At 48.5% G+C, this 24,671-nt stretch overlaps 1 protein-coding gene and 1 long non-coding RNA gene across 4 annotated transcripts in view; both read right to left on the bottom strand.

Annotated features, from left to right (window-relative positions):
• MDFIC (MyoD family inhibitor domain containing) overlaps window positions 1-3,336 on the bottom strand; it is an 85,297-nt gene extending 81,961 nt beyond the window's left edge. The window contains exons 1-2 of one of the 3 annotated variants that reach the window (XM_059725955.1): window positions 3,248-3,336; window positions 2,525-2,672 (exon numbers count right to left, since the gene is read on the bottom strand). In XM_059725955.1, coding sequence (XP_059581938.1) covers window positions 2,525-2,618 — 94 coding nt within the window. In that variant the 5' untranslated portion in view covers window positions 2,619-2,672; window positions 3,248-3,336. Of the gene's footprint in view, window positions 1-2,524; window positions 2,885-2,942; window positions 3,165-3,247 lie in introns of those variants that run through there. The other 2 variants (XM_019492269.2, XM_059725954.1) reach the window with 2 other exon arrangements.
• A 1,562-nt stretch (window positions 3,337-4,898) lies between these two features.
• On the bottom strand, window positions 4,899-8,328 carry LOC132249999 (uncharacterized). Its single transcript, XR_009461570.1, has 3 exons — window positions 8,003-8,328; window positions 6,444-6,488; window positions 4,899-5,983 (listed from the first exon to the last, which is right to left on the bottom strand). It is a non-coding gene; the product is annotated as an uncharacterized LOC132249999 (long non-coding RNA).
• Window positions 8,329-24,671: the final 16,343 nt, after the last annotated feature.

Raw genomic sequence — 24,671 nt, forward strand, 5'->3', positions numbered from 1 at the left:
CCAGTTGATTTCCTAACGGTTTGTACAGTAACAAACTCAAGTTGTGTGCATATGTCTTAAGTGCATACACTTTTCAAGTTTATAAACATTTTAGCATCTTATTGTATTCCCATTAACTGTACATTACCTCTAGCTGCCTTAGTAACTAATCCTATTCCCTCTATATGCACCAGAATCAGTGAAGGGGAAGCAGCTATCAAGGTACTGCTATTAGAAGCCTTGAAAACCAGGGGACCTAAGTAGCCATGAAACCAACTAGCTCCCCTTATTTTCAAGGCTTCTAATAACAGTCTTGAAACTAATTATTAGAAGTCTTGAAAGTGATGGAACTAGCCAGTTTCTGTGCTGCGACTACCAGAGCACTGACAGTGATATAAGTGATGCTTATTAACTGCACAGCGCTGTCAAGACTGTGGTAATAGCAGCCCCAAAAGTGACTACGCTCTCACTTTGCTCATAGTCACTGTCATGTCTGCTATTAGAAGCCTTGAAAAATGAGGGGAGCCAGTGTGGGGACTGTTAATTCTACAATACTGGCAAAGCTATGTATTCCATGAGTATTCTTTACAGTTTGGATAAGTGGGTCCCGAGCCTATGCATGTACATGGAACATGCTGTAATAAGTTTCTGTACAATAGAACAATAACATTTGTAAAGGTGAAAGTTCTGAACACTTTTTCTAAGTTTTCTGTTCTAGAATATCTGGACTACCTTGCATTGTAACCACATACTGAAAAATTGACAGATGAAGTTCTGGAATAATGACTGGAAATGTTATGAACTCACCTCTTCCTCTTTCCAAACTTCCTCCCTTCACCACCCCCCTCCACAGATTTAGGCTATAGGAAAGTAACAAACATTCACAAGTACTAATGAAGTTGATATTCATTTAGAACAAAAATATACCATATATGTTAAAGTTGAAGACAGACAAACAGCTATGCTTCAACTGAATTTTTCATATTTGTAATGTTGGCCAAGTATTTAAGTTTTTGCAGGGACCTAGCTAGTGATCAAACCCAAGCCAATATCTTACCAACTGCTTGGAAAACCATTGTTTCTTTATAATATGATCCTGTATCTCTGTATTTCAGAGCGATACATGCATGTATGTGCCTCCACATTAAAGTAGATGCCATGACAATTTCTGAAACATAATTTGTTTTCTTGTCATGGAAAAAACTAATTTATTTCATACTTAAAAACCCAATTCAAAGCAATACATTTTAAAATTAAAGCTATTTTCCCAAAAAAATGAATGTACTTAATAAAACTTCAGTAATTTTCTTATGCATGGCCTACATGCAAAGTTTAACAAGAATGGGCATTCGATTGTGTACCACTTTATATGCAACAGAAATAAGCATGTTGAAAATGAATATGTATTATAGATTCTGGTTGTTCTGGCAAAAACAAGGTTCTAACTTTGCAGTTCTGCGTGCTTGATCTTCTGTATCTAATCATTTTTATTTTTTGCTGTTTAGAAGTTATGAGTCACTCTCTAGGACAAGAAAACAATAAGATGAGTATAAGCCAATGTAACATTTCTCCATGCCAGAACATTTTTATTTAGCTACGGACACTTTCTGGTTTCTCAAATGAGGCTTCAACTTTGATTTCATGGAGCTATGGATTCAAAGAAGTTGCCAAAAAAAGAGACTGTAGCCTCATTATACAATTGTGCAACTGTGTTACCATGCTGTGTTTCAGTTACCAGCTATGTATAAAGTTACAACTTGAAATTAGTTTCTTCTTTCTATTCTTCAGAGACTTATTTCTTTTTATATCACTATCAGAATTCTTGAGATAGAAACTGCCAGCTGTAAAAGAAAAAGATATTACCTGATTGCCACACACCATAACTATGTACAGTAAGTAACACATGCACTGTATGTTCATCTCAAGAGAGACAGATAAGGGTGGTGCCTTATCAAACTTTTTTGTCCAGAACTTGGGGGGGGAGGGGAGGGGGGTTCTCTCTGAAAACCAACGTATTTGGTGCTAAATTAAACATCTGTTCAGAGACTTTTGCCCTCAGTGAAAGTAATTGCTAAAATCCACTTAAAGAATGGATGCAAAGCTAGCCAGTAAAGACCAGAAACTGGATCAGACAAACACAGCAAAACTGACCTCCAACCTAAGCAAAGTCCGTGCTCCTGCATTCCTCAATGTACTGTAAGGACACATTAGGAATTTGAGGGGCGCTGCAGAAGTGCTTACAAAACAGAGAAAAAAGAACAAACCAAAACACAGGCTTGAGCAGTCAGGGTGGGGAGTCCTGTTCAAGGAGTAGTATGCATCTCTCCCAATGCCCCCTGATTTCACTGGGGGTGGGATCTTTCTGCTTTGCTGCAGAGGAAAGCATTTACAGAAGGAAGTGGCAGCGACTGTGTTCACCAACCATGGCAGGGAGGAGAGTTTAAAAAAAACAAAACAAAACAAAACCCCACACCCAATAAATCAGTAAACGCATCATTTAAATAAAAAGGCGCAACCGCTACAGAGAAACTCTACAGGAACTTACCTCGAGGGAGGGAGATCAAAAAGCTGCTTGCAGCCGGAGCTGCTCGCGCCGGCCCTTCAGGCCCTGAAGGAAGAAGCTCTCTCACTTGGGACATCTGCCAGCTCTCTCCCGGAGGACTCCAGAGCTCGCACCCCCCTAGCACGCGACCCTAGAGGAACAAACAAATGAAAGGACTCTTCTTTTAATGTGTTTTATGCAGAACCCCCCCGCCCGGGGCGTGAGGGAGAGGAGCTGGGGAGGGGACAGCAAGGAGGAAGCAACAACTTGGCGACTGTGCGACAGCCCCCCCGCGAGCACGCGGGGCCCGGGCGCCGGCACCCCGGAGCGCGGGCTCCCTCTCCTCCCTCCCGCGGAGTCCCCGGGGCAGGAGGTGGGGGGAGCCCCTGGTGCTGCAGCCAAAGCAACTGCTCGCCATTACCTCAGCATATCCCCGACCGCGGCCACTGCCCCGCTCCCTCCTCCTCCTCCCGGCACCGCGGGGTCCCCTCCTGCTTGGGAGGGGGAAGCTCACAGCGGCAGGAGCAGGAGGGGCTGCGGTGGCATCTTCTCTGCTGCTGCCGCCGCCTCCTTTCCTCCCCTCGTTGCCACCTCCCCCGCGCAGCTCGGCGGGCCACAGCCCCCTCCCCTCCGGCGGCGCGGGCTCCGGCTCCGGCTCCGGCTCCTGCCCCTGCCCCTGCGCGGCCGGGTGCGCGGACTTTTTTCCTCCCCGCAGCCGCGACTCACTTTATTTTTTTCATCATTTCCGGATCATGAAAACATCCCGCTGGAGCTGGGAGCGGCTCCGGGGCGGTGGTTCCCCCGACCCCGCTGCCCTCGGGGCTGGGGCAGGGCGAGGAGGTGTTTAGGGCCCCCCCCCCCCAAAGCCCGGGCCATCCTCGTGCCCATGCGGCTGAGCGGTGCCAAACACCTCCCCAGACGCGAGGGGGTGGCAGGGTTAGATGTGCCATGACTGTCTCCAGGACCCCACCGCCCCTCCCGCAGCTGGGACTCAAGCCATGCACACTCCCTGTGGAAACGGCTCCAGGAGCAGAAATTGGGGGAGAAATTTATATAAAAGAAGGCAGCTTTCATGCCTGAGGAGGGTTTGCAGCTGTAGCCTTTGGCAGGGATACAGTGGCACTTTTAAGAGGCCCAACCCCTGGCGTGGAAGTTGTTGGCTTGGGTTTGAAAAAACAGAAGTTCTTTTTCAGGTTCAACCAGTTGGACCTAGCCAGGAAAGGTGACTCTCTCTGTGGAAGTTAAAAAGGCGCCTAGGCCTCCTCCGCAAGCCAGAAACCCCAAACCTTCCAGCGACCTCAAAGGCATCGACATTTGAAAGCAAACTTCTTGTTTTGCAGAGAGGATGCCGATGTGCACACACGTCTTTGCTGGTTTCTAAAACTTTGCAAGAACAACAAAACAAAAACAAATGAAGATTAGAAGGGAAGAACCAGGCAAGAAACAAAAAATATATAGAAACACAGCCCTAGAAGCACTTCCTTCCTTCCCCAGCACCTTTCAGAAGCCAAAAGTACACACGTGTTTTCCTCCGTATCAGGAAGAGTTTCATCACACAAAATTCTAATTGTCAGACATAGGCCCTGATCCTGCAAATACGCATGTGGTTATCTTTACCACTGGGAGTGTCTCATTGCTTACCACTTCACTGGAGAAGTTCAGGCTCATAAAAGTATTTTAAAGAAATTGCTGTATATAAAAATATAGCAAGTTATTTTTTGTAAGAATAAAAAAATCTCAACAGTGACTTTTGTCATTTAAAGCCACAGTTTTCTTTAAAAGTCACTAGCAAGTCTTAGTCCAATACACCCGGCACTCATTTGTCATCAAAGCACTCTTTCAGTTTTTCAAGGATTAAAAAAAAAAAATCACTAAGAGCACAACAATCTAAGGTAAGACACAATTTTAAGTGTTTTGATGACTAGGAAAGGACACAATGAAGGTATTGCTGGCATGACACTTCTTTGTAATGCTTAAAACCCAAACACTGTAGGTCACAAACTGCTGGGGTTAGGAACCATCCTTATTACCCCAGCAAAGCACCATGCATTCTGGGGCTGAATCATATTCTAACTGACATCTAAGTTTTGCAACTGACCTACAATAGAATTTCTGTGGTGCATCAGTCACCATTAAAATAGTATTTGCATTTGACATACTACAGTTTCTCTCTCCTTACATTAGGAAATAACTGGAATGTCTCCTTGCAGACACTTTAATGACAACTACTGTCAATTAATAGTGCTAGTGCATAAGAATCTGAAAGTGAATTTACTTACGTGAAACTGATCAAACTAAAAATGAAAATAAAAAATAAAAAGATCATTTACATTCAATTTTTTTTAAATTATTTTAATAATCTAAAGTGGATTACAAACACAACAAAATGACAATATCTCTTTAAAACTTCACAGTACGATATAGCTGAATTGGAAAAGTTATATATGCAAGAAGTTAAGTAACAAACATACAATTACTTTTGGTGGCATGACACTATTTATCATTTTTTCTATAAACATTTGCATAAGTATTTATGGAACTATGTGTATACATTTAACAAAACAATCTAGATAATATTTTAAAGGTGTGGAAAATGTTTTTGCCTGTAGCATCCCAAAGCACTTCATAAACTGTTTTTAATACTTCCTAAACATTTGGAAGGAAAGATACCAGCAACTAGGGAAGAAAAGAACTAATAATAGATAACACTTCATATCTGAAAATCACTGTGCAAACATTAAACAGTTATTTATTCTGACATTTCCATGAATTTGACTGTAAAACAGAACATCATGCTTTCCTGAAAATAAGACTGTAAGATCAAGTGACTTACTTAAGGCCACTTAATGAGTTAGTGACAGAACCAGGGTTAAACCTAAGGGCTTTTTGCATCTAAATTTGCACTTACTCTGTACTATGTAGCATATTACAAAACAGTGGGAGGATCAAAATTTTAGCCAACAAAAAGTTTAGCCAACACAAACTCCTGTTTCTAAAAAAAGGTATCGCCATGCAGAGCAAACAGATCTCATTTTTAAAAGTTATCTTATCTGTAAGACGCACACAGCAAACTTCACAGTATTCAGATTATCTTCCTCAGAAGATGTTGGAATAAGTCCACTCTGCCAAGGTTCTAACATATGGCTGCAGGGAGCCTGCATTTTCTAGATCTGATGCATGGACCAGTAATCTATTATAACAGATTAAAATAAATGAATGAAAGCAAGAAAATTCTCAGTTGAGACTGCTATATTGTGATTAATTCAGCCTCGAGATAGCTCTAGGAAACTTCCCTGATGAGCAAGATAAGTTAAAAGAAAACCAAAAGGTGAGAAAAAAGTCAAAATCAGTTCAATGATATATTTAATAGAGTGTGTAGCAAGTAATATGTGAAGAAGAAAAATCCAATATCTTGAAGCCAGATGGTCCAGTCGTTGTCATCATTGATGGGATGTGCCAAGACTAGTGACCAGGATCAAAGATAACAAGAAGTCCTTTTTTAAATACATAGGGAGTAAAAAGAAGGCACCGGGTAACATGGGGACCCTGAGGACACGCTTGGCAATCTGGTGGTTGCACCAGACCAAAAAGCTGGCCTCTTTAACAAATTCTTTGCCTCTATTTTTCTGAGCAGAGACCAGGACATCTCCCCCACTGGGATTCCAGACGGATTAGGGTCAGGAAGGACCTAGTTAGGGAACTTCTGGTGGGGCTGGACGTGTTCAAATCAGCAGGTCCAGATGATCTCCACCCCAGGGTGCTGGAGGAATTGGCAGGGGTCATTGCGGGACCCCTGGCACAGCTTTATGAGCACCCGTGGTGCACTGGCCAGGTGCCAGGGGACTGGAAAAAGGTCAATGTGGTCCATTTTCAAAAAAGGGAGGAAGGAGGACCCAGGTAACTATAGGCCCATTAGTCTTACCTTGGCCCTGAGGAAGCTCTTTGAGAAAATTATCCAGGAGCACATCTGCAAGGGACAAGCAGGACAGATTATGGTCAGGGGCAACCAACATGGGTTCATTAGAGGCAGGTCCTTTTAGACCAGGCTTGTCCAACCTGCGGCCCACCAAGGCATTTTCTGAGGCCCGCAGTGCTGCAACAGGAAACAAAAGTAAACACTCTTTACTTTCATTCCCACCTCTTGTCCCTTCCCCAGCCCCTCAGCAGATTCCCAATGGCTGCTGAAGGACCGGGGAAGGGACAAGGTTCCCACACGCACCGCATCAGCCTGACATTGCTGACGCAGCGCGTGTGGGAAGAGGAGTAGCCATGTGCCACTCGGGACAGGATAAGCCCAGCTGGAGCAGCAGGGGCTCAGCTGTACTTTCCCCCTACCTGCGCTGGTCAGTCCCGAGTGGCAAATGGCTCCACCGCCGCTTCTGGTGGCTGGTGCTGACCCGGGCAGGTCTGTCCCATTGGGAGCAGCATGCGGCTAAAGCCAGATTCTCAGATGCTGCTGGGGAAAGGAAGAGCCCGGCCAGGTCAGCACCAGCCAGCAGAAGTGGTGGTGGAGCTGTGTGCTGCTCAGGATGGGACGAGCCTGGCTGGAGTGGCAGAGGCTCAGCTGCATTTTTCCCCTGCCTGCACTGGTCAGTCCTGAGTGGCATATGGCTCCACTGCTGCTTCTGCTGGCCGGTGCAGACCTGGCCGGATTCCTCCTGTCCCCAGCAGCTCGTGAGAAGCCAGCTTCAGCCACATGCTGCTCCAGATGGAATGAACCCAGCTGGGTCAGCACCAGCCAGGAAAAGCAGCATGCAGCTGAAACTGGCTTCCCACATGCTTCTGGGGATGGGAGGAGCCTGACCGGGTCTGCACTGGCCAGCAGATTGGTGTAACGTAACCAGCCTATGGCTGGGGAGGGGTCAGGCTCCCTAGATCTGAGACCTGATGTAGGCTATGGCACAGAGACTCACTCTGGAACAACATGCTAATAAACTTGTATCTGTACCTGCCAGGATCCCAAGTAGCAGGTGGTTGATACCTGGTAAACTCATGTGAGTAAAAACTGCTTATGGCTTTCTGTGTGGCCTTCAAAAATGTTTTTATCCTACTAAAAGATGTCATATTTTGTGAGAGTCATTGCCTCTGCATGAGAAAGCAGAATCATAGCCGCTGAACTAAATTCATGCCCCGTGGGAATAATCACAATTCAACAAAATGGGCAGGAAGGAAAAGCCGGAGTTCTAAGTGTGCACCCTAAAAGAGGCCACAAGAGTCAGAAGCACAACCTTAGAACCAGGACAGCTATCTGGTGACTGCAGTCCAGTAGGCATGAAGGGAATCCTCTACTCTCATGAGATTTAGGAAAGCAAGAGGACATGAGAGCAACATGTAGGCAGAGACAGTGCAGGGCCTTGGAGCCATGTTAATAAGTGAGGACAACTGTGTTCCCACTCTGGTCAGTGACTAATTGTGGGTACATCTTCACTAGCTTCAAGCCACTCAAACCTGCTGCCAAAAAATAAGCACTTACACTTTTACCTTCTGTGAACTGGAAATGAGGCAGTAAGGGCCTTTCTAGGGTGGTCCAAGGACAGTAGAAACAGATCACACACAGCGCGAGAGATGTTCCCAGAATTTCCTCACCACCACATTTCTTCTGAAAAGCAGGGATATCCTGAGTTTCATTGAATGTTTGTAAAATGCTTGGAGAGCCCCACATAGATGCACTGCATAGAAATGCAAAATATATTTTGACTTATTTGGTTGGCACCTTGGCCTGAGATTTTCAAAGCTGAATCAAAAGGCCAACTTCCATTAAAATGAATGGGATTTAGAGGGCTCCAAATCCTTTATGACAACTTTGTAACATGCCCTTTTTGCAAATCTCAGACATAGTTTGGAAGCTCAGCCAAAGAACATAAGAGCATAAAAAGTGCCATGGTTGGTCATCCCAATAGTCCATCTAGCTCAGTATCCTGTTCTGAACAGTGGCAGAGGTGGATGCTATAGAGGGAGAGTTTTGAACTGGTTAGACCCATTTCATTGTCACTTCCTGCAACTTCATTGGTGTCAAAGGTCTCATGACATCACTTCCTGATGTGATACCGCTTCCTGTGAGGTCTTTGAATATGGCTCGCCAGCCCACTGGGTGATAAAAAGTTCATGATCCGGCACCACATTCAAAAAGGTTGGACACCCCTGTTTTAGACCAACCTGGTTGCCATTTACAATCAAGTCACAAAAACCTTGGACGCAGGTGTAGAGGTGGACGTTGTCTTTCTGGACCTTAGGAAAGCCTTCAACACTGTCTCTCACCCCATTCTCATTACAAAATTAAGCGACTGTGGCATTGATGCCTACACAGTCAGATGGGTTGCAAATTGGCTAGAGGGCTGCACCCGGAGAGTGGTGGTGGACAGGTCATTTTCGACCTGGAGGGATGTGGGCAGTGGAGTCCCCCAGGGCTCGGTCCTCAGGCCCGTAGTATTCAACATTTTTATCAGCGAGTTGGACAAGGGGGTGAAAAGCACCTTGTTCAAATTCGTGGATGACACTAACATGTGGGGAGAGGTGAGCACGCTAGAAGAGAGGGACAGGCTACAACTAGATCTGTACAGGTTACAGGGGTGGGCAGATGAGACTAGGGTGGGATTCAATACTGACAAGTGCAAGGTACTGCAACTAGGGAGAAAGAACCAGCAGCATACCTATAGGCTGGGGAGCTCCCTTCTCATCAGCACAGAGGCAGAAAAGGATCTTGGAGTCATTATTGATTCCAAGATGAATATGGGCTGCCAATGTGGGGATGCAGTCAGGAAGGCTAACTGCACCTTGTCATGCATCCACAGATGCATCACAAGCCAGTCCAAGGAGGTGATCCTCCCCTACTATGCGGCACTAGTCAGGCCGCAGTTGGAGTACTGCATCCAGTTCTGGTTGACGCACTTCAGGAGGGATGTGGACAGCATTATAGTTTCATAGTAGCTAGGGTCAGGAGAGACCTGAGCAGATCATCTAGCCTGACCCCCTGCCACAGGCAGGAATGAATGCTGGGTTCACAAGACCCCAGACAGGTGATCATCCAACCTCCTCTTGAATTTGCCCAAGGTAGGGGCAAGGACCACTTCCCTGGGAAGTTGGTTCCAGATTTTGGCCACCCTAACTGTAAAATATTGCCTTCTGATCTCTAACCTAAACCTATTCTCCATCAACTTATTACCATTGTTCCTTGTCACCCCAGGTGGTGCTGGGGAGAAAAGGGCTCTACCTATTTGCTGTTGAGAGGGTCCAAAGGAGGGCCACTCACATGGTCAGGGGGCAGCAAGGCATGCCCGATGAGGAGAGGCTACAGGACCTGAACCTGTTCAGCCTCCACAAGAGAAGGCTGATAAGGGATCTGGTGGCTGCCTATAAACTTACCAGGGGGACTAGCAGGGAGTGGGAGAGGCCCTGTTCCCCCAAGCACTACTTGGAGTAACTAGGAATAATGGCCACAAGTTGATTGAGAGTAGGTTCAGGCTAGACATCAGGAGGCATTACTTCACAGTCAGGGCAGCTAGGATCTGGAACCAACTTCCAAGGGAAGTCGTGCTCACTCCTACACAGGGGGTCTTCAACAGGAGGCTAGATAATCACCTGGCCGGGGTCATTTGATTCCAGCATTCTTTCCTGCCCATGGCAGGGGGTCAGACTTGATGATCAAGTCTGACCCGGCTTCTGATCTGGCTTCTCTGCCGGTGCGTGAGTTAGCGCGGAGTTCACGCGGGAGGGTGTGCGGGAGGGCTCCGGACCCTGCCTGCGCACCCCCCAGGGTAGTCAGCCCCAGCTGTAGCCAGCCTACCAGAGGCATGACATGGATGGGCATGCACCGCACCCCGAGGATCCCCTCGGGCTCCGCGGCCCCCCCCGGCACCTCAGAGACGGCCACCCAGACGGAGCCCCTGGCTCTCATCTGCGGGGGCTGCCTGTCCCTTTTTCAGGCTCTGGGGCCTGGGAGCATGGTGACCTCCCCTTGCAGGGTCTGCTCCATTTTGGGGTCTCTGGTGCGCCAGCTGGAGGAGCTCCAGGCCACAGTCCAGAGACTGCGTGCCATCAGGGACTGCGAGCAGGAGATAGACTCCTACTGCCAGGCCCTTCTCCCCCGGGAGGCAGAGGGTAGATCACAGTCTCCCTCCACGCTAAAGGAGGACTCTGGGACCTCCTGCTGTGTCCAGCCAGGGGCATGGACCAAGGTGGTCAAGGGCCCTAAGGCCCGCCGCACCAAGGCCCCTCCCCCACCAGAACTGAGCAACAGGTATGCACCTCTTGCTGCCCCAGCAGAGCCTGCTAAGTTGCCGGCCCCCACAGGCAACATGGGCCTAACTGCAGCTCCTGCCCCTGCTCTCCCCAAGACAAAACGTAAGGTGTTTGTTGTGGGAGACTCCCTCCTGAGGGGGACGGAGGGGCCAATCTGCCACCCCGACCCCTTAGCCCGGCAAGTCTGCTGTTTCCCAGGGGCCCGCATCCGGGACATTGCGGAGAGGATCCCCAAGCTCCTCAAACCCACAGACCACTATCCCATGCTCCTTATTCATGTGGGCACCAATGACACGGCTCGGAGCACTCCCAGCCAGGTCATGAGGCGCTACAGGGATTTGGGAGCGGGGCTTAAGGGTCTGGGGGCACAGGTGGTGTTCTCATCGATCCTCCCAGTCTCAGGCTATGGGCTGAGAAGGGACAGGAGGATCTATGTGGTCAACCAAAGACTGCGGCGCTGGTGTCGTCAGGAAGGCTTTGGCTTTCATGACCGCAGCCCGCTCTTTGGCGAGAGAGGCAGCGAGCTGCTGGGAAGAGATGGCCTCCACCTCTCTCCCCTAGGGAGGAGGCTCTTCTCAGCCAGACTGGCTGACCTGCTCCGCCGGACTTTAAACTAAGCCCATTGAGGGACGGGGGGACTACCGCCACTGCTGGCCCGCTGAGCAATCCTTGCAAAGCCAGCGGATCATGGCACTCAAGGGAGCCCACCCTGGCAAAATCTGTGGGCAAGGAAGGAGCCCCCCAGGGGGCACTTGCCTGCCTGTACACTAATGCCAGGAGCTTGGGGAATAAGCAGGAGGAGCTCATCCTTCTGCTCAGTGCAAACAATTACGATGTCATAGGGATAACGGAGACCTGGTGGGACTCCACCCATGACTGAACCACGGGTATAGATGGCTATACCCTGTACAGGAGGGATCGTGTAGAGAAAAGGGGCGGGGGTGTAGCTCTCTATGTTAAGGAAAGCTACGCATCCCTGCAAGCCGATATTGGCGACCAGGGTGGATGGCTGGAGACCCTCTGGGTTAAAATCCGTGGGGAACAAGGCACAGGGGACACAATGTTGGGAGTCTACTACAGACCTCCCACCCAAAGTCCTGAGCTTGACCAGGATCTTGCCCAGGAACTGGCTGAGGCAGCTTGCTCCAGGACCATGGTTGTCATGGGTGACTTCAATTACCCAGACATCTCGTGGGAGGATCGCTCAGCAAAATCTGAGCGGTTGCAGAGCCTCCTCTCGTGCGTGGATGAACTCTACCTGACTCAAGAAGTCTATGGGCCAACGAGAGGCAAAGCGCTGCTCGACCTGGTGCTGGCTACTGGGGATGACCTAGTCGGCGACCTAGTGATCGATGGGAAGCTGGGTGACCACGAGCTCATCACCTTCACCATCCGCTGAAAAGCTGGCAAGTCAGTCAGCAACACAGAAGTCCTTGGCTTCAGGAAAGCCGACTTTGACAAGCTCAGGAGGCTTGTCAGTGAGGCCCTAAGGGACTGTGACCACAGGGTGAGGGGAGTTCAAGAAGAGTGGTTGCTCCTCAAGGGAGCGATCCTCAATGCACAAACTAAGTCTATTCCATCTCGAAGGAAAGGCAGGAAGAGGGCACAGCAGCCCCCCTGGCTCTCCAGGGACCTAGCAGACCTCCTGAGGCTAAAAAGAAAGGCCTAGAAAGGATGGAGGACGGGAGTCACCTCCAAGGAGGATTATTCTGCACTGGTCCGGTCCTGTAGGGAGCTAACCAGGAAAGCCAAGGCTGCAACTGAACTCCAGCTAGCTTTGAGCATCAAGGACAATAAAAAGTCCTTTTTCAGATATGTGGGGAGCCGGAGGAAAAGCAGGGGCAACGTTGGACCCCTGCTGAACCAGATGGGGCAACTGACAACTGACGCCCAGGAAAAAGCCAACCTATTAAATAGGTACTTTGCGTCAGTCTTTCATCAGCCCCATGGGACGCCTGTGCCCACTACAGGGCCGGAAAGTCCAGGTGAGGGTGATCCCCTGCCCTCCATTAATGCTGACTTCGTGAAGGAACATCTTGAGAAGCTGGATACCTTCAAGTCAGCCGGCCCTGACAATCTTCACCGCAGGGTACTCAAGGAGCTGGCAAGCATCATAGCCCAGCTTCTAGCGCGGATCTTTGAAAACTCTTGGCGCTCTGGTGTAGTGCCCAAAGACTGGAAGAAGGCCAATGTGGTGCCCATCTTCAAGAAAGGGAGGAAAGTGGATCCGGCTAACTATAGGCCCATCAGCCTGACTTCTATCCCAGGGAAGGTCTTAGAAAAGTTTATTAAGGAGGCCATCCTTAATGGACTGGCCAACGCCAACATCTTAAGGGATAGCCAGCACAGGTTTGTTGTGGGTAGGTCTTGCTTGACCAATCTCATTTCCTTCTATGTCCAGGTGACCTATCACCTGGACAAGGGAGAAGAGATCGATGTCATATATCTTGACTTCAAAAAAGCCTTCGATCTGGTGTCCCATGATCGTCTCTTGGAGAAACTGGCCAATTGTCGCCTTGGGTCCTCCACGATCCACTGGCTGGAAAATTGGCTCCGGGGTCGGACCCAGAGGGTAGTAATTGATGGAAGTCACTCATCGTGGTGTCCTGTGACCAGTGGGGTCCCCCAGGTCTCTGTCCTTGGACCCATACTGTTCAACATCTTCATTAATGATGTGGACACTGGAGTCAGAAGCGGACTGGCCAAGTTCGCAGATGACACCAAACTTTGGGGCAAAGCATCCACACCAGAAGACAGGTGGGTGATCCAGGCTGACCTGGACAGGCTCAGCAAGTGGGTGGACGAGAATCTGATGGTGTTCAACACCGATAAATGCAAGTTTCTCCACCTTGGGAAAAAAACCCGCAGCATCCTTATAGGCTCGGCAGTGCTATGTTGGCTAGCACTATGGAAGAAAGAGACTTGGGGGTCATCATTGACCACAAGATGAACATGAGCCTGCAATGCGATGCTGCAGCTAGTAAAGCGACCAAAACGCTGGCTTGCATCCACAGATGCTTCTCAAGCAAATCTCGGGACGTCATTCTCCCCCTGTACTCGGCCTTAGTGAGGCGGCACCTGGAGTACTGTGTCCAGTTTTGGACTCCACAATTCAAAAAGGATGTGGAGAAGCTTGAGAGAGTCCAGAGAAAAGCCACGCACATGATCAGAGGTCAGGGAAGCAGACCCTACGATGACAGGCTGAGAGCCCTGGGGCTCTTTAGCCTGGAAAAGTGCAGGCTCAGGGGTGATCTGATGGCCACCTACAAGTTTATCAGGGGTGACCACCAGTATCTGGGGGAACATTTGTTCACCAGAGCGCCCCAAGGGATGACGAGGTCGAATGGTCACAAACTACTACAAGATCGTTTCAGGCTAGACATAAGGAAGAATTTCTTTACTGTCCGAGCCCCCAAGGTCTGGAACAGCCTGCCACCGGAGGTTGTTCAAGCGCCTACATTGAACACCTTCAAGATGAAACTGGATGCTTATCTTGCTGGGATCCTATGACCCCAGCTGACTTCCTGCCCTTTGGGCGGGGGGCTGGACTCGATGATCTTCCGAGGTCCCTTCCAGCCCTAATGTCTATGAAATCTATGAAATCTGCTCAGGTCCCTTCCGACCCTATCAACTATGAAACTATGAAGAATAAGTCAAGTCACTGAAATGAGGCAACATAAGAGGAATTCTTTTAACTATCATGTGGAAAAGACTTACCTCAGCCAGGCAAAGAGCGAAGCTAAGCTTGTCTCCTCATAAGGCCTGTTCTCTTGGCCTCTGATCATGCATGTGGCTCTCCTGTGGACTCTTTCAAGCTTCTCCACATCCTTCCCAAATTGTAGAACCCAAAATTTGATGCAGTACTCCAGCTGCAACCTCACCAAGGCTGAGTACAGCGGGAGGATGACATCCTAGGTCTTGCTTGAGATGCATCAGTAAATGCAAGCCAGAATTTTGTTCACTTTGCTGGCTGCGGTATTGCATTGACGACTCATGTTCATCTTGTGGTCTGTCATGACCCCCAAGTCTCTTTCAGTCGTGGTGCTAGTGAGTGTAGCACTGCTGAGCCTATAAGTGTGATGTGGCGGGTTTTTCCCTGAGGTGGAGCGCCTTGTATTTCTACATATTGAATGCCATCAGGCTTTCATTCACCCACCTTGCAAGCCAGTCCAGGTTGGCCTGGATCACCAGACTATCCTCAAGTGTGAATACTCTTCCCCAAAGTTTGGTGTCATCAGCAAACTTGGCCAGTACACTTCTGACACCAGTATCCAGGTTGTTTATAAAGACATTAAAGAATACAGGTCCGAGAATGGAGTCTTGGGGAACACCACTGGTCACTGAGTGCAATGTTGATTTGGTTCCATCAACTACCTGTCTCGGTCCAACCTTTGAGCCAATTCCCCAGCCATTGGACTGTAGTGTAGTCGAGGCCACAGTTGCCCAATTTTTCCATGAGGACATCAGGGGAAACCAGGTCAAAGGCTTTTTTTAAAGTCCAAATATATGATATCAACTTCTTCCCTTTTGTCCAGGTGATATGTTACCTGGTCATAGAAGGAAATGAGATTGGTCAGGCAAGACCTACCCGCAACAAACCCATGCTGGCTATCCCTCGGAATGTTGCCTTCTGTTAGCCTGTCAAGAATGGTTTCTTTGCTAATTTTTTCCAAGATCTTTCCAGGGATTAAGGTCAAACTGATTGGCCTGTAGTTTCCTGGATCTTCTTTCCTCCCTTTCTTGAAGATAGGCACCACATTGGCCCTCTTACAATCTTCAGGTACTTTGCCCAAGCACCACACGTTCTTGAATATCCTTACCAGTGGCTGCACTATGATGTCTGCCAGTTCCTTTAGCACTTTTGGGTGCAATCTATTTGGACCAGCTGATTTGTGGGTATCCAGCCTCTCAAGGTGCTCCCTCATAAGATCTATGCTAATGAGGGGCATATATTCACCCTCACCCTGGTCATTCCTCATCATGTTAGGCAGGGTGGTCCCTTTTGGCTGGTGAAAAACCAACAATCTGTTAAACAGATTGGCTTTTCCCTGGGTGTCAGTTATCAGTTGCGCCAATTGATTTAGCAGGGGTCCAATGTTGCCCTTGTTTTTCTTCTGACTCCCCACATATCTAAAGAAGGACTTTTTATTGTCCTTGATTCATGTAGCCAGTTGGAATTTAGTTGCAGCCTTGGCTTTCCTAGTTTGCTCCCTACAGGTGTGGACCAATGCAGGATACTCCTCCTTAGTGGTGTTTCCTGTCTTCCATCCTTTAGGCCTCTCTTTTTAGACACAGGAGGTCCATGAGTTCCCTGTTGAGCCAAGGGGGTTGTTGAGCCCTTTTACCACCTTTTCTATGGGTTGAGATGGACTTCCCTTATGCTTCTAGGATTGCTTCCTTAAGGAGCAACCACTCATGATTAACTCCCTTCCCTGTCAAATCATGGCCTCTCAGGGCCTCAACAACAAGCCTCCTGAGCTTATGAAAACCGGCTTTCCTAAATTTGAGGACTACTGAATTGCTGACTGACTTACCAGCTTTGTCATGGATAGTGAAAGTGATCAACTCATGGTCACTGTCACTCAGCTTCCCTTTGATTCTTAGGTCGCTGATTAGATCATCCCCTTTGGCCAGTACCAGGTCCAGCAGTGCCTTACCTCTTGTTGGCCCATAAAATTCTTGACAGGTAGAACTCATCGACGCATGTGAAGAAGCTTTGAGACTGATCAGATTTGGCTGAGTGCTCTTCTCATGAGATGTCTAGGTAGTTGAAGTCTCCCATGACAGCCATGTACCAAGAACATACAGCATCAGCCAGTTCCCTGGCAAATTGATGGTCAAGTTCTGGTTCCTGATTTCGAGGTCTGTAGTAGACTCCTACCATTGTATCCCCCTCACCACTTCCCCTCATATTCTAAAGGGTCTCCAGTCATCCTTAGGTGCCAATCTCAGCTTGTAGAGACGTGTAGCTCTCCCTCACCTAGTGAGCTAGACCCCTGCCCCTTTTTTCAGCATGATACCTCCTGTACAGTGTATAACCATTTATACCCATAGTCCAGTCATAGGAGGAGTCCCACCCAGTCTCCATTATCCCTATGAGATTGTAGTCATTTTTGTTTAGCAGAAGGACTAGTTCCTCCTGTTTATTCCCCAAACTCCTGGCATTAGTGTACAGGCAAGTAAGTATGCCATTGGAGGCCCTAGGCTTCCTTGCACTCATGGAGAACATTTCTTCCTGGGCTGGGTAGGAGTGGGTTCCCTTGAGCATCCTAACCTGCTGATTTTGCAATTCATGCTTGGTGAGCTTGCTCTGGTAGTTGTCCGCCCATCCCCCAGCAAGCTTAGATTAAAGCCTGATCAAACAGGTCAGCCATTCTGGCTGAGAAGAGCTTCTTCCATAGTGGAGTGAGGTGGAGGCCATCTCTTCCCAAACTCATTTTGGGCCCAGCTCTGGAGTGAGACACAGACAGAAGCCCGTTGTGCCCCCAGGAACCCCAGAACCCCAACAGGACCCCAGTGGAACCCAACCCAGAGCAGCTGGGAGGTAGGTGGGGCCTGCGGTGGATGGGTGTTAGTTCATTTGCAGGGCAGCTGAGAAGAGCTGAACAGGATCATACCACCCCCCCTGCCCCGACTCCTACTTGGCCTAGCCCACCAGGGAGCCACATGACCGGTGCTGCCCAGTGCATGAGCTGGGAAGGGGGAGCACTCACCTGTCCCCTCCTCTGGTGGGGGAGTGGCGTGGAGTTTGCACAACTCCTTAGGGGGCTGGGCTAAGTAGGAGCCAGGGGGAATGTGACCCTCCTTGGCTCCACTCAGCTGCATCCTGCCCCTAAGTAGTGACCTCCCGCCATGGGCCCCAGCTACATCCTGGCTCTGTGCTGGGAGTGAACTTGGGGTCCACCAGTGTCTTTGGCTCTTGGGGGTGCAATGGGCTTGTACTGATGCATCTCTATCAGAGAGCTGTCCCAACTGTATAAGCATAACTATGAAAGCATAAGCATAATATAAGCATAACTATCATCCTTGGCAAATGCCTGTTCAACCTTGAACACTTCCAACAGTGAAGATTCTACAACTTCCCTGGACAGTCTACTCCACTGCCTCACTGTTCCAACAGTGAAGTTGTTCCTGATATCCAATTTAAATCTATGTAGCTGCAACTTCAAGCCATTGCTCCATGTAACAGGTTGTCCTCCCCAGCGCCATCTTCCCTGTTAATCCGCGCTTACGTGGGGCGCTCTTGGAGTCTTCTTTAAGGTTCTTATGTCCCACTCTCTCCTCATCTGCCATGTCTTGATGGAAATTATTATGCTGATGTTCTTGTAAGTAGGACACTGCCTATTGTACTTTGTATGTTGGGGCCTTTTGCCTCCACGGGCCTTGACCCCAGTCTTTCTCTAGCTAGGCCTCCCCATCTAAACCCACCAAACAGGGTTTGACTCAGAGGCTCTAGCCTTTTTCGGTGTCTTGGGGCTCATGGCCCTGTTTTCTGCTCCGTTCTGTAGCCAGGCTTTCCTGGCCCAGAGACCCAGCCCCATAACTAGGGGGTTGCAAGTTCAAAGCTGGGGAATGGCCCTGAACTCATGTCATTTCAGTCCAAAGAAATAAATAAAATTGTACCTCAGGTGCACCAGACCACCCCTGCCTTTTAAGATCATGCCTTCTGATGCCGGGGTCAGTGCACCCCAAAATCCTACACCCACACTGGTGCTGGGGCTTATGTATCCTTAAAGCCTGCACCCTCGCTGGTGCCAGGGTCTGAGCCCCCCAAAAAGCCATGGCCTCACTGGTGCTAGAGTCTGAGCCCCCAAAAAGCTGCAACCTCATTGGCGCCAGGGTCTGAGCCCCAAAATAAGGCCTCCTCCTTCCCCTGATAGCCTCACCCAAACCACCAGTATTATTAAAAAAAAAAAAAGAAAGAAATATGAACAGTCCTGTCCATGAGCAATAACTGCCACCCAAAAATGTCATTAAAGAAGGCAGCATGCCAGCTTACATTTATGCAGGGTTCGTGCTTTGACTCCCCACCGTTTCCTACAGTCTTTCTTCTGAGGTTGCTACCATCCCTCCAGGGTCCTTCATAGTTCCCGTCTTCCAGCCTTTGGACTGCTCACCAAGCCTCTCTGTGGTGCTCTGGGACACACTCCTTCCCCTTTGGCTGCTGGCCCCTACTGCCGCTCTGCCCAGGGATTTTAGAGCCCTGGCCTGTCCCTTCCGGTCAGCTGACTAGCTGGCCAAGCTCAGTATTTAACCCCCTCCTTACTGGCACTCTGTGCTCAGCAAGTTCTGGCCTTAAAGGAGCTGACCTGTCTTCTGTTCCCTGTTACAGTCCACATTCTGTTCTTTGAAGCAAGACAGAAAAGGTGTTTTCCCTGTAAAACTGCTGCTGTGGATGCATCCCAAAACTGCATTCACCTTTTGTGCAGCTGTATCACATCGCAGACTCATATTGACACCTTAACCCTTCTCCGTGCTGCCATCCAGCCAGGTATCACCCATTTTGCATTTGTATTTTTTATTATTCTTTTTGAGTTATAGCACCTTGCATTTGTCAGCTTTGAACTTCATCCTGTTAGTGCCAGTCCAGCTTTCCAATCTGCCAAGATCCTTCTGAATTGTACACCTGTCTTTCAGTATATTCATAATCCTTCCTAGTTTTGTGTCATCTGCAGATTTGCTCAAGAAGCTCTCAAAATCAGTACCAAAATCATTGATAAACACATTGAACAGCACTGTGCCTAGGTAAGACACCTGTGGGAGTCCACATGAAACCTCCTGCAATTCTGATATGGATCCATTTATAATAACGCTTTGTTTGTGGCTACTGAGACAATTGTCTATTCATCTAATAGTAGTTTTGCCTAGCCCACATTTCTTCATGTTGTTTATGAGAATGTCATGTAGGACCTTGTCAAAAGCCTTGCTGAAGTCCAGGTACACTATATTCACAGCATTCCCTTCATCCACCCAAGTAGTTCCTTTGTCAAAGGAGATGAAGTTTTTTTTGACAAAATTTGTTCTAATAAATCCATGCTGGCTGCTTGTGATCAGCCTTTCCTCCTCCAGGTGTTTGGAAATGGGCTTCCTTATGATATGCTCCAGTACCTTCCCCAGTACTGAGGTGAAGCTAACTGGCCTGTAGCTCCCCAGGTCCATCTTGAACTCAATCATGTTGTGGTCACTATCACTGAAGTTACCTTTCACCTTCATATTCTCAACCAATTCCTGCCTATTTGTGAGCAGCAAGTCTAAAAGTGCTTCCCCCCTAGTTGGCCTTTCTACCACCTATACCAGGGGTTTTCAGCCTTTTTTAATAAGTGTACCCCTGGCAGCCCCCTTTTAGTAAGTGTACTCCCTGGGGGGCCAGATGCAGAGTGGGAGTGTGGCGAGCAGCGGCAACACAGCATCTGTGCAGCCCTGCTCTCACCCCGCACCAGCCCTGCTCCTGTGAGGCAGTGGTGCAGGGTGGTGGTACTCCATCCCTGCCTGCCCTCATGTACCTCCTGGGACTTTTCAAAGTACCCCCAGGGGTATGCACAGCTCCAGTTGTTTCTTGTGAATTGCCTTGTTTCCTTCCAAGCAGATATCCTGATAATTAAAGTCCCCCATGAGAACAAGGTCCTGCAATTTGGAAATTCTGTCATCTGTTTAAAGAAGGCCTCATCCACCTCTTCCAACTAGTTTGGTGGCCTACAACAGATATTCACTATAAGGGGCAGTGAGGAAATTTACACTTGAAAAGAAAAGGCCAGCAGTGAAAATTAAGACAAGTGAAGTGGGTACTGAAGAGGAATTTGAAGGATAGCAGAGATACCTGGTATACTAAGAGAGGAATGCATCTGGATTTCAGTATCCAAGGCCTAGTTCACCCTCAAACTGTTTCTAAAATGGTCTGAAATTCCCCTAAGGCTTGACTAAAAAGCCCTTTGCCTAAAATTTCTATACCCCAGAATGAAGCAAAGAGAGTGATAGGTGCTTGAACAGAGGGCAGACAGCAGTGCCATAGCAAGGTGGAGGGTGAGGGGATGAGTGCGACAACTGCACCAGACAACAAAGTGAAGGGGTGCCAACAGGTCTTGCCCAGCCAGGGCACAGCACGGGACAGAGCTGCAAGCAGCATATTTGTGGGGTGGGGGCAAGATATGGGAAGGGTGGCTCTCACTGCTGTGTACACTCCTAGGCAAGCATAGAGGGGCATGTGTCCTCTGGATCTGTGTGTGGGATGAGGGCAGGCTGCTTCTGCGGGTTTTGCCTCAGGCACCAAACTTCATTGCTGCAACACTGGCAGGCATGGTGGCTTCTCAGGGCATTTATACACATGCTCCAAGAAGTGGGGGTGTGGAGAAGGTGGTACTTTAATTAGAGTGGCTCCAGCAAACTTGATTACCATGCATCTGTTGCAATGCGCTGTAATTACAGCACATTGGAGCAGCCTCAATGCATGTGTCCACACTCAGAGACTAACTGGTTCATAGAGGCATGAACTTTCATAGGCAACAACCTTTTGGCAACTATGATGAAAGGTGTCTTATGTAGGGGATCCCCGAGTGACACACTATCCATCTGGTGCAGGGGACCCTCCCCTCAACTCTCCTGCCATGACTTGGTGTTATTAGATAAAGGGAGGGGGTTCAGTGGAGATCTTCTTCCTGGGGGGTCCACGGGGAAGGCAGTATTCACTGTTCGGGTGCGATGTTCCGCAGGGCTCCACCTTCCCTACACCCCGTCCACTCGCCAACCGAATGGGCGCCAATGATGTGGTTTGGTCATGCTCGATCGACCCCTGCTTGCCTAGAGGGGAAACCCACATTTGTATGGGTTCTGTTGGACTTGCCAGGCTGCCTTGACGAGTAGCCTTTCCATTGTGGAGACTGGCAAGCTGAACTTGAGTTGGCTGGTGCCCTCTTCAGCACCTCTGGGTCGGGCGCTTCTGGTCTTACACTTATTCTCTCCTTTTTTTTTTGTCAGAAGAAATAGGCCCCTGGGGAGGAGAGGGGTGTGGAGTTGCCTCCTTCCTCCCAGCCTCCTACAGGGGCCTGAAATGCATCCCCTGTTCTGCCTGCCAGCATCAAGCCGGCTGCGCTGCTCCTGTCTGCTGTAAGAGCCTGTGCACATCTGGTGCACTCCTCGCCAGCATGCTCCCTCTCTCTCCCTGCCCCCGGGTTCTGGTGGGGCTTTTAAATCTTCCCGCAACAGCTGGAACGGCTGCCATGATTGACTCAGCTTTTCCCTGCCCATGGAACAGCTGATTAAACAGCCAGCGTAACGCTGACTCATGCGGCTGCAGGTGCGGCTGCGGTTCCTGCTCTGGCTCCGGCTGCACCCCTGGAGGTAAGTCCCCCCTAGGGGGCGCTGTTTGTGGGGTTTGGGGCCTGCAGGGATTTCAGTCTCCCCTTCGGGAGCTTGTGGGGGCGTCTCACCACCACAGCAACCTATTCACAATGTAGGTTGTTACCTACAAAAGCTCATATCCTTCTGAATCAGTTAGTGTATAAGGTGACACCCAACCTTGCATTCTGCCTCACTTCAAACTAGCATAGCTAATAGGGCTGTGTGAAGCTTTGGTCCCTGATTTGATTCGGTGGAGATTCAGCCTGATTCGGTGGCCAAATATCCAAATCCAAATCGAATCAGAGGACCCTTTAATCTCTCTGAATCGAATTGGAACCCTCCAAATCAATTCGGAGAGATTCAGAGATTCAGACATAAAGAGAGGTTTAAATGTTTTTTCTACATACCTCTAGGTAGCAGGGGCTCATAAATACTGAGATGCTGGGGCTCATGGAGCATCCCACAGAAGTGCGGGGGCTCCCCAGTGCGCTCGTCAGCAGATCTGGAAGTGGGTCAGAAGTACTTCTGGTCCACTTCTGGGTCCACCAGAGAGCTTACTGTGGGGGGGGGGGCTCCATCTCGGTGACTGGTGCCTCCTGGGTCTGAGGGGGGGCACCTGGGGTCCCCCTTTGGCTGATCTCCGAGCCACGGGGGCAGGTGGAGGGGGGGCAGTGCGCACCTCAGCAGTCCCTAAAGTGGACTGGAACTACTTCTGGTCCACTTCCGGGTTCACCATCAAGCACATGGAGGGCCCCCCCCCCCCCCCCACTCCTATGGGATGCTTCATGCACCCCAGCATTGCAGTGATCACAAGCTGTGCTGGTACCTCGAGGTATATAGAAAAAACTTTTCAAGCTGTGCCTATGTTCGAATCGGCATTGAATCTTCAGATTTGGACTCTGCCGAATTGAACCAGGGACAGTGATCCAATTCAATGAATCGAATCACTGTCCTTGATTCGAGCTGAATCTGAATTGAATAGGGCCCATTTTGCACACACCTAATAGCTCTGAACAGGTCAGGGGCAGGCATTTATTTTGGGTGGAGGGCCGCTTACTGAGTTTTGGCAAGCCATTGAGGGCCGTATGATAGGCAGCCAAGGCAGATAAATATTCATTTTCTAAATTTTTTAGGGGCCCCGCAGGCTGGATAGAATGGCCTGGCGGGCCCCATCTGGCCCGTGGGCTACATTTTGCCCACCCCTGGAATAGGTGCTCAAACAAGTAGATGAGGAACTTGAACAGGAAGAACTATTCTCACTGTGGTTGGTAGAACATGAAGGACAGGGTTGCAATACTGCAAAGCAGATTCAGATTGAATTGTAGGGGGAAAAAAATCTTACTGTAAGAGCAGTAGGACAGTGGAACAAGCTACACAGTCAAGTTGAGGAATCTCCATTGAAAATTTTACAATAGAGGCTGGATAAAGATTTGTTTGGAATAGGTTAGAAATAACACATCCTGCATTAATTCAGAGGTTGGACTAGATGGCCTTGAAGTCCCTTCTGGCCCTATTATTCTAAGGAGAAAAGAATTTTACTCAGAACCATAGCCAAGCATTTTGGTGTCTAATGCAGGTTACATCCAGAATGCCTCATGCGCTGTTATAAAACATTACATAACATTACTTCCATCTGATTTAGTGCCCCCCATGAGAAGGCACCCATTGCCCTTGGTACAATACTGATATTATTCCATCATGCTACATGCTAATCTTGGTCAAGAAACTGCATGTGTCTGTCATTCTCATTCCCAACCTCTCCCCCTTATTTTTTTTACACTCTCCTTTGCTATGTCAATGGAGTAGTGAGACTGTAGCACCTCTGAAAGTAAAGACCTATTGTTTTTATGTGATTCATAGATTTTTGTTCTTAGATTTTAAAGGCCAGATGGGACCACTAAAACTTCTCATCTGGCATTGTATACAGGGATGGAAAGAAGGGGCATACCACTATAAGTCCTGTACTAAAATTATGTCTTTAATGCTTATATAGCATTGTTATTTTATGATTAACATCATTTTTGTATGAGCTGATTCTCCACTCCTTACTTATGCTGAGTTGTGCACACATACACACAAACTTTTGGCTCAAGCCTAACCTGGATTTCATTTTTCAACTACATTGAAGTTATACTTGGTGCAGCTGCAAAGAACTGAAAAGGGCCTAAGCAACTTTTCCATGGCTTATATATGGTTAAAATAACCATTGGCACAACCTGAAGCTACCTAGGGGCTCCTGTAATTATACTAACCATAGCAGTCCACAGGAATCTTTACACTGATTGAGCATCAGGGAGAGATTTGTGTACTACATACCATCCATTCCCATGAACGTTTGGCCATTTCCCACCCCCAGCATGCACCCCATGAGGATGGAAAAATAAGTGGTATAACACAGACTAATGACAGTGCTTTTCCACCTGAGGAATGTTTTCTGATAAGATTTGTCCACCACTTCCAGGTGCTGCCTTCAGACAGTGACTGAGGACTACATTCAAATTGTTTTGTGAAAGGTAGAAATATTTCCAAGACATTATTTATTTTCTAACATGCTCAGCAAAGGTTTAATTTAAGAAAC

This window comes from Alligator mississippiensis, chromosome 4 (assembly GCF_030867095.1).
Source record: "Alligator mississippiensis isolate rAllMis1 chromosome 4, rAllMis1, whole genome shotgun sequence".
In the NCBI taxonomy this organism is placed as follows: Eukaryota; Metazoa; Chordata; order Crocodylia; family Alligatoridae; genus Alligator; species Alligator mississippiensis.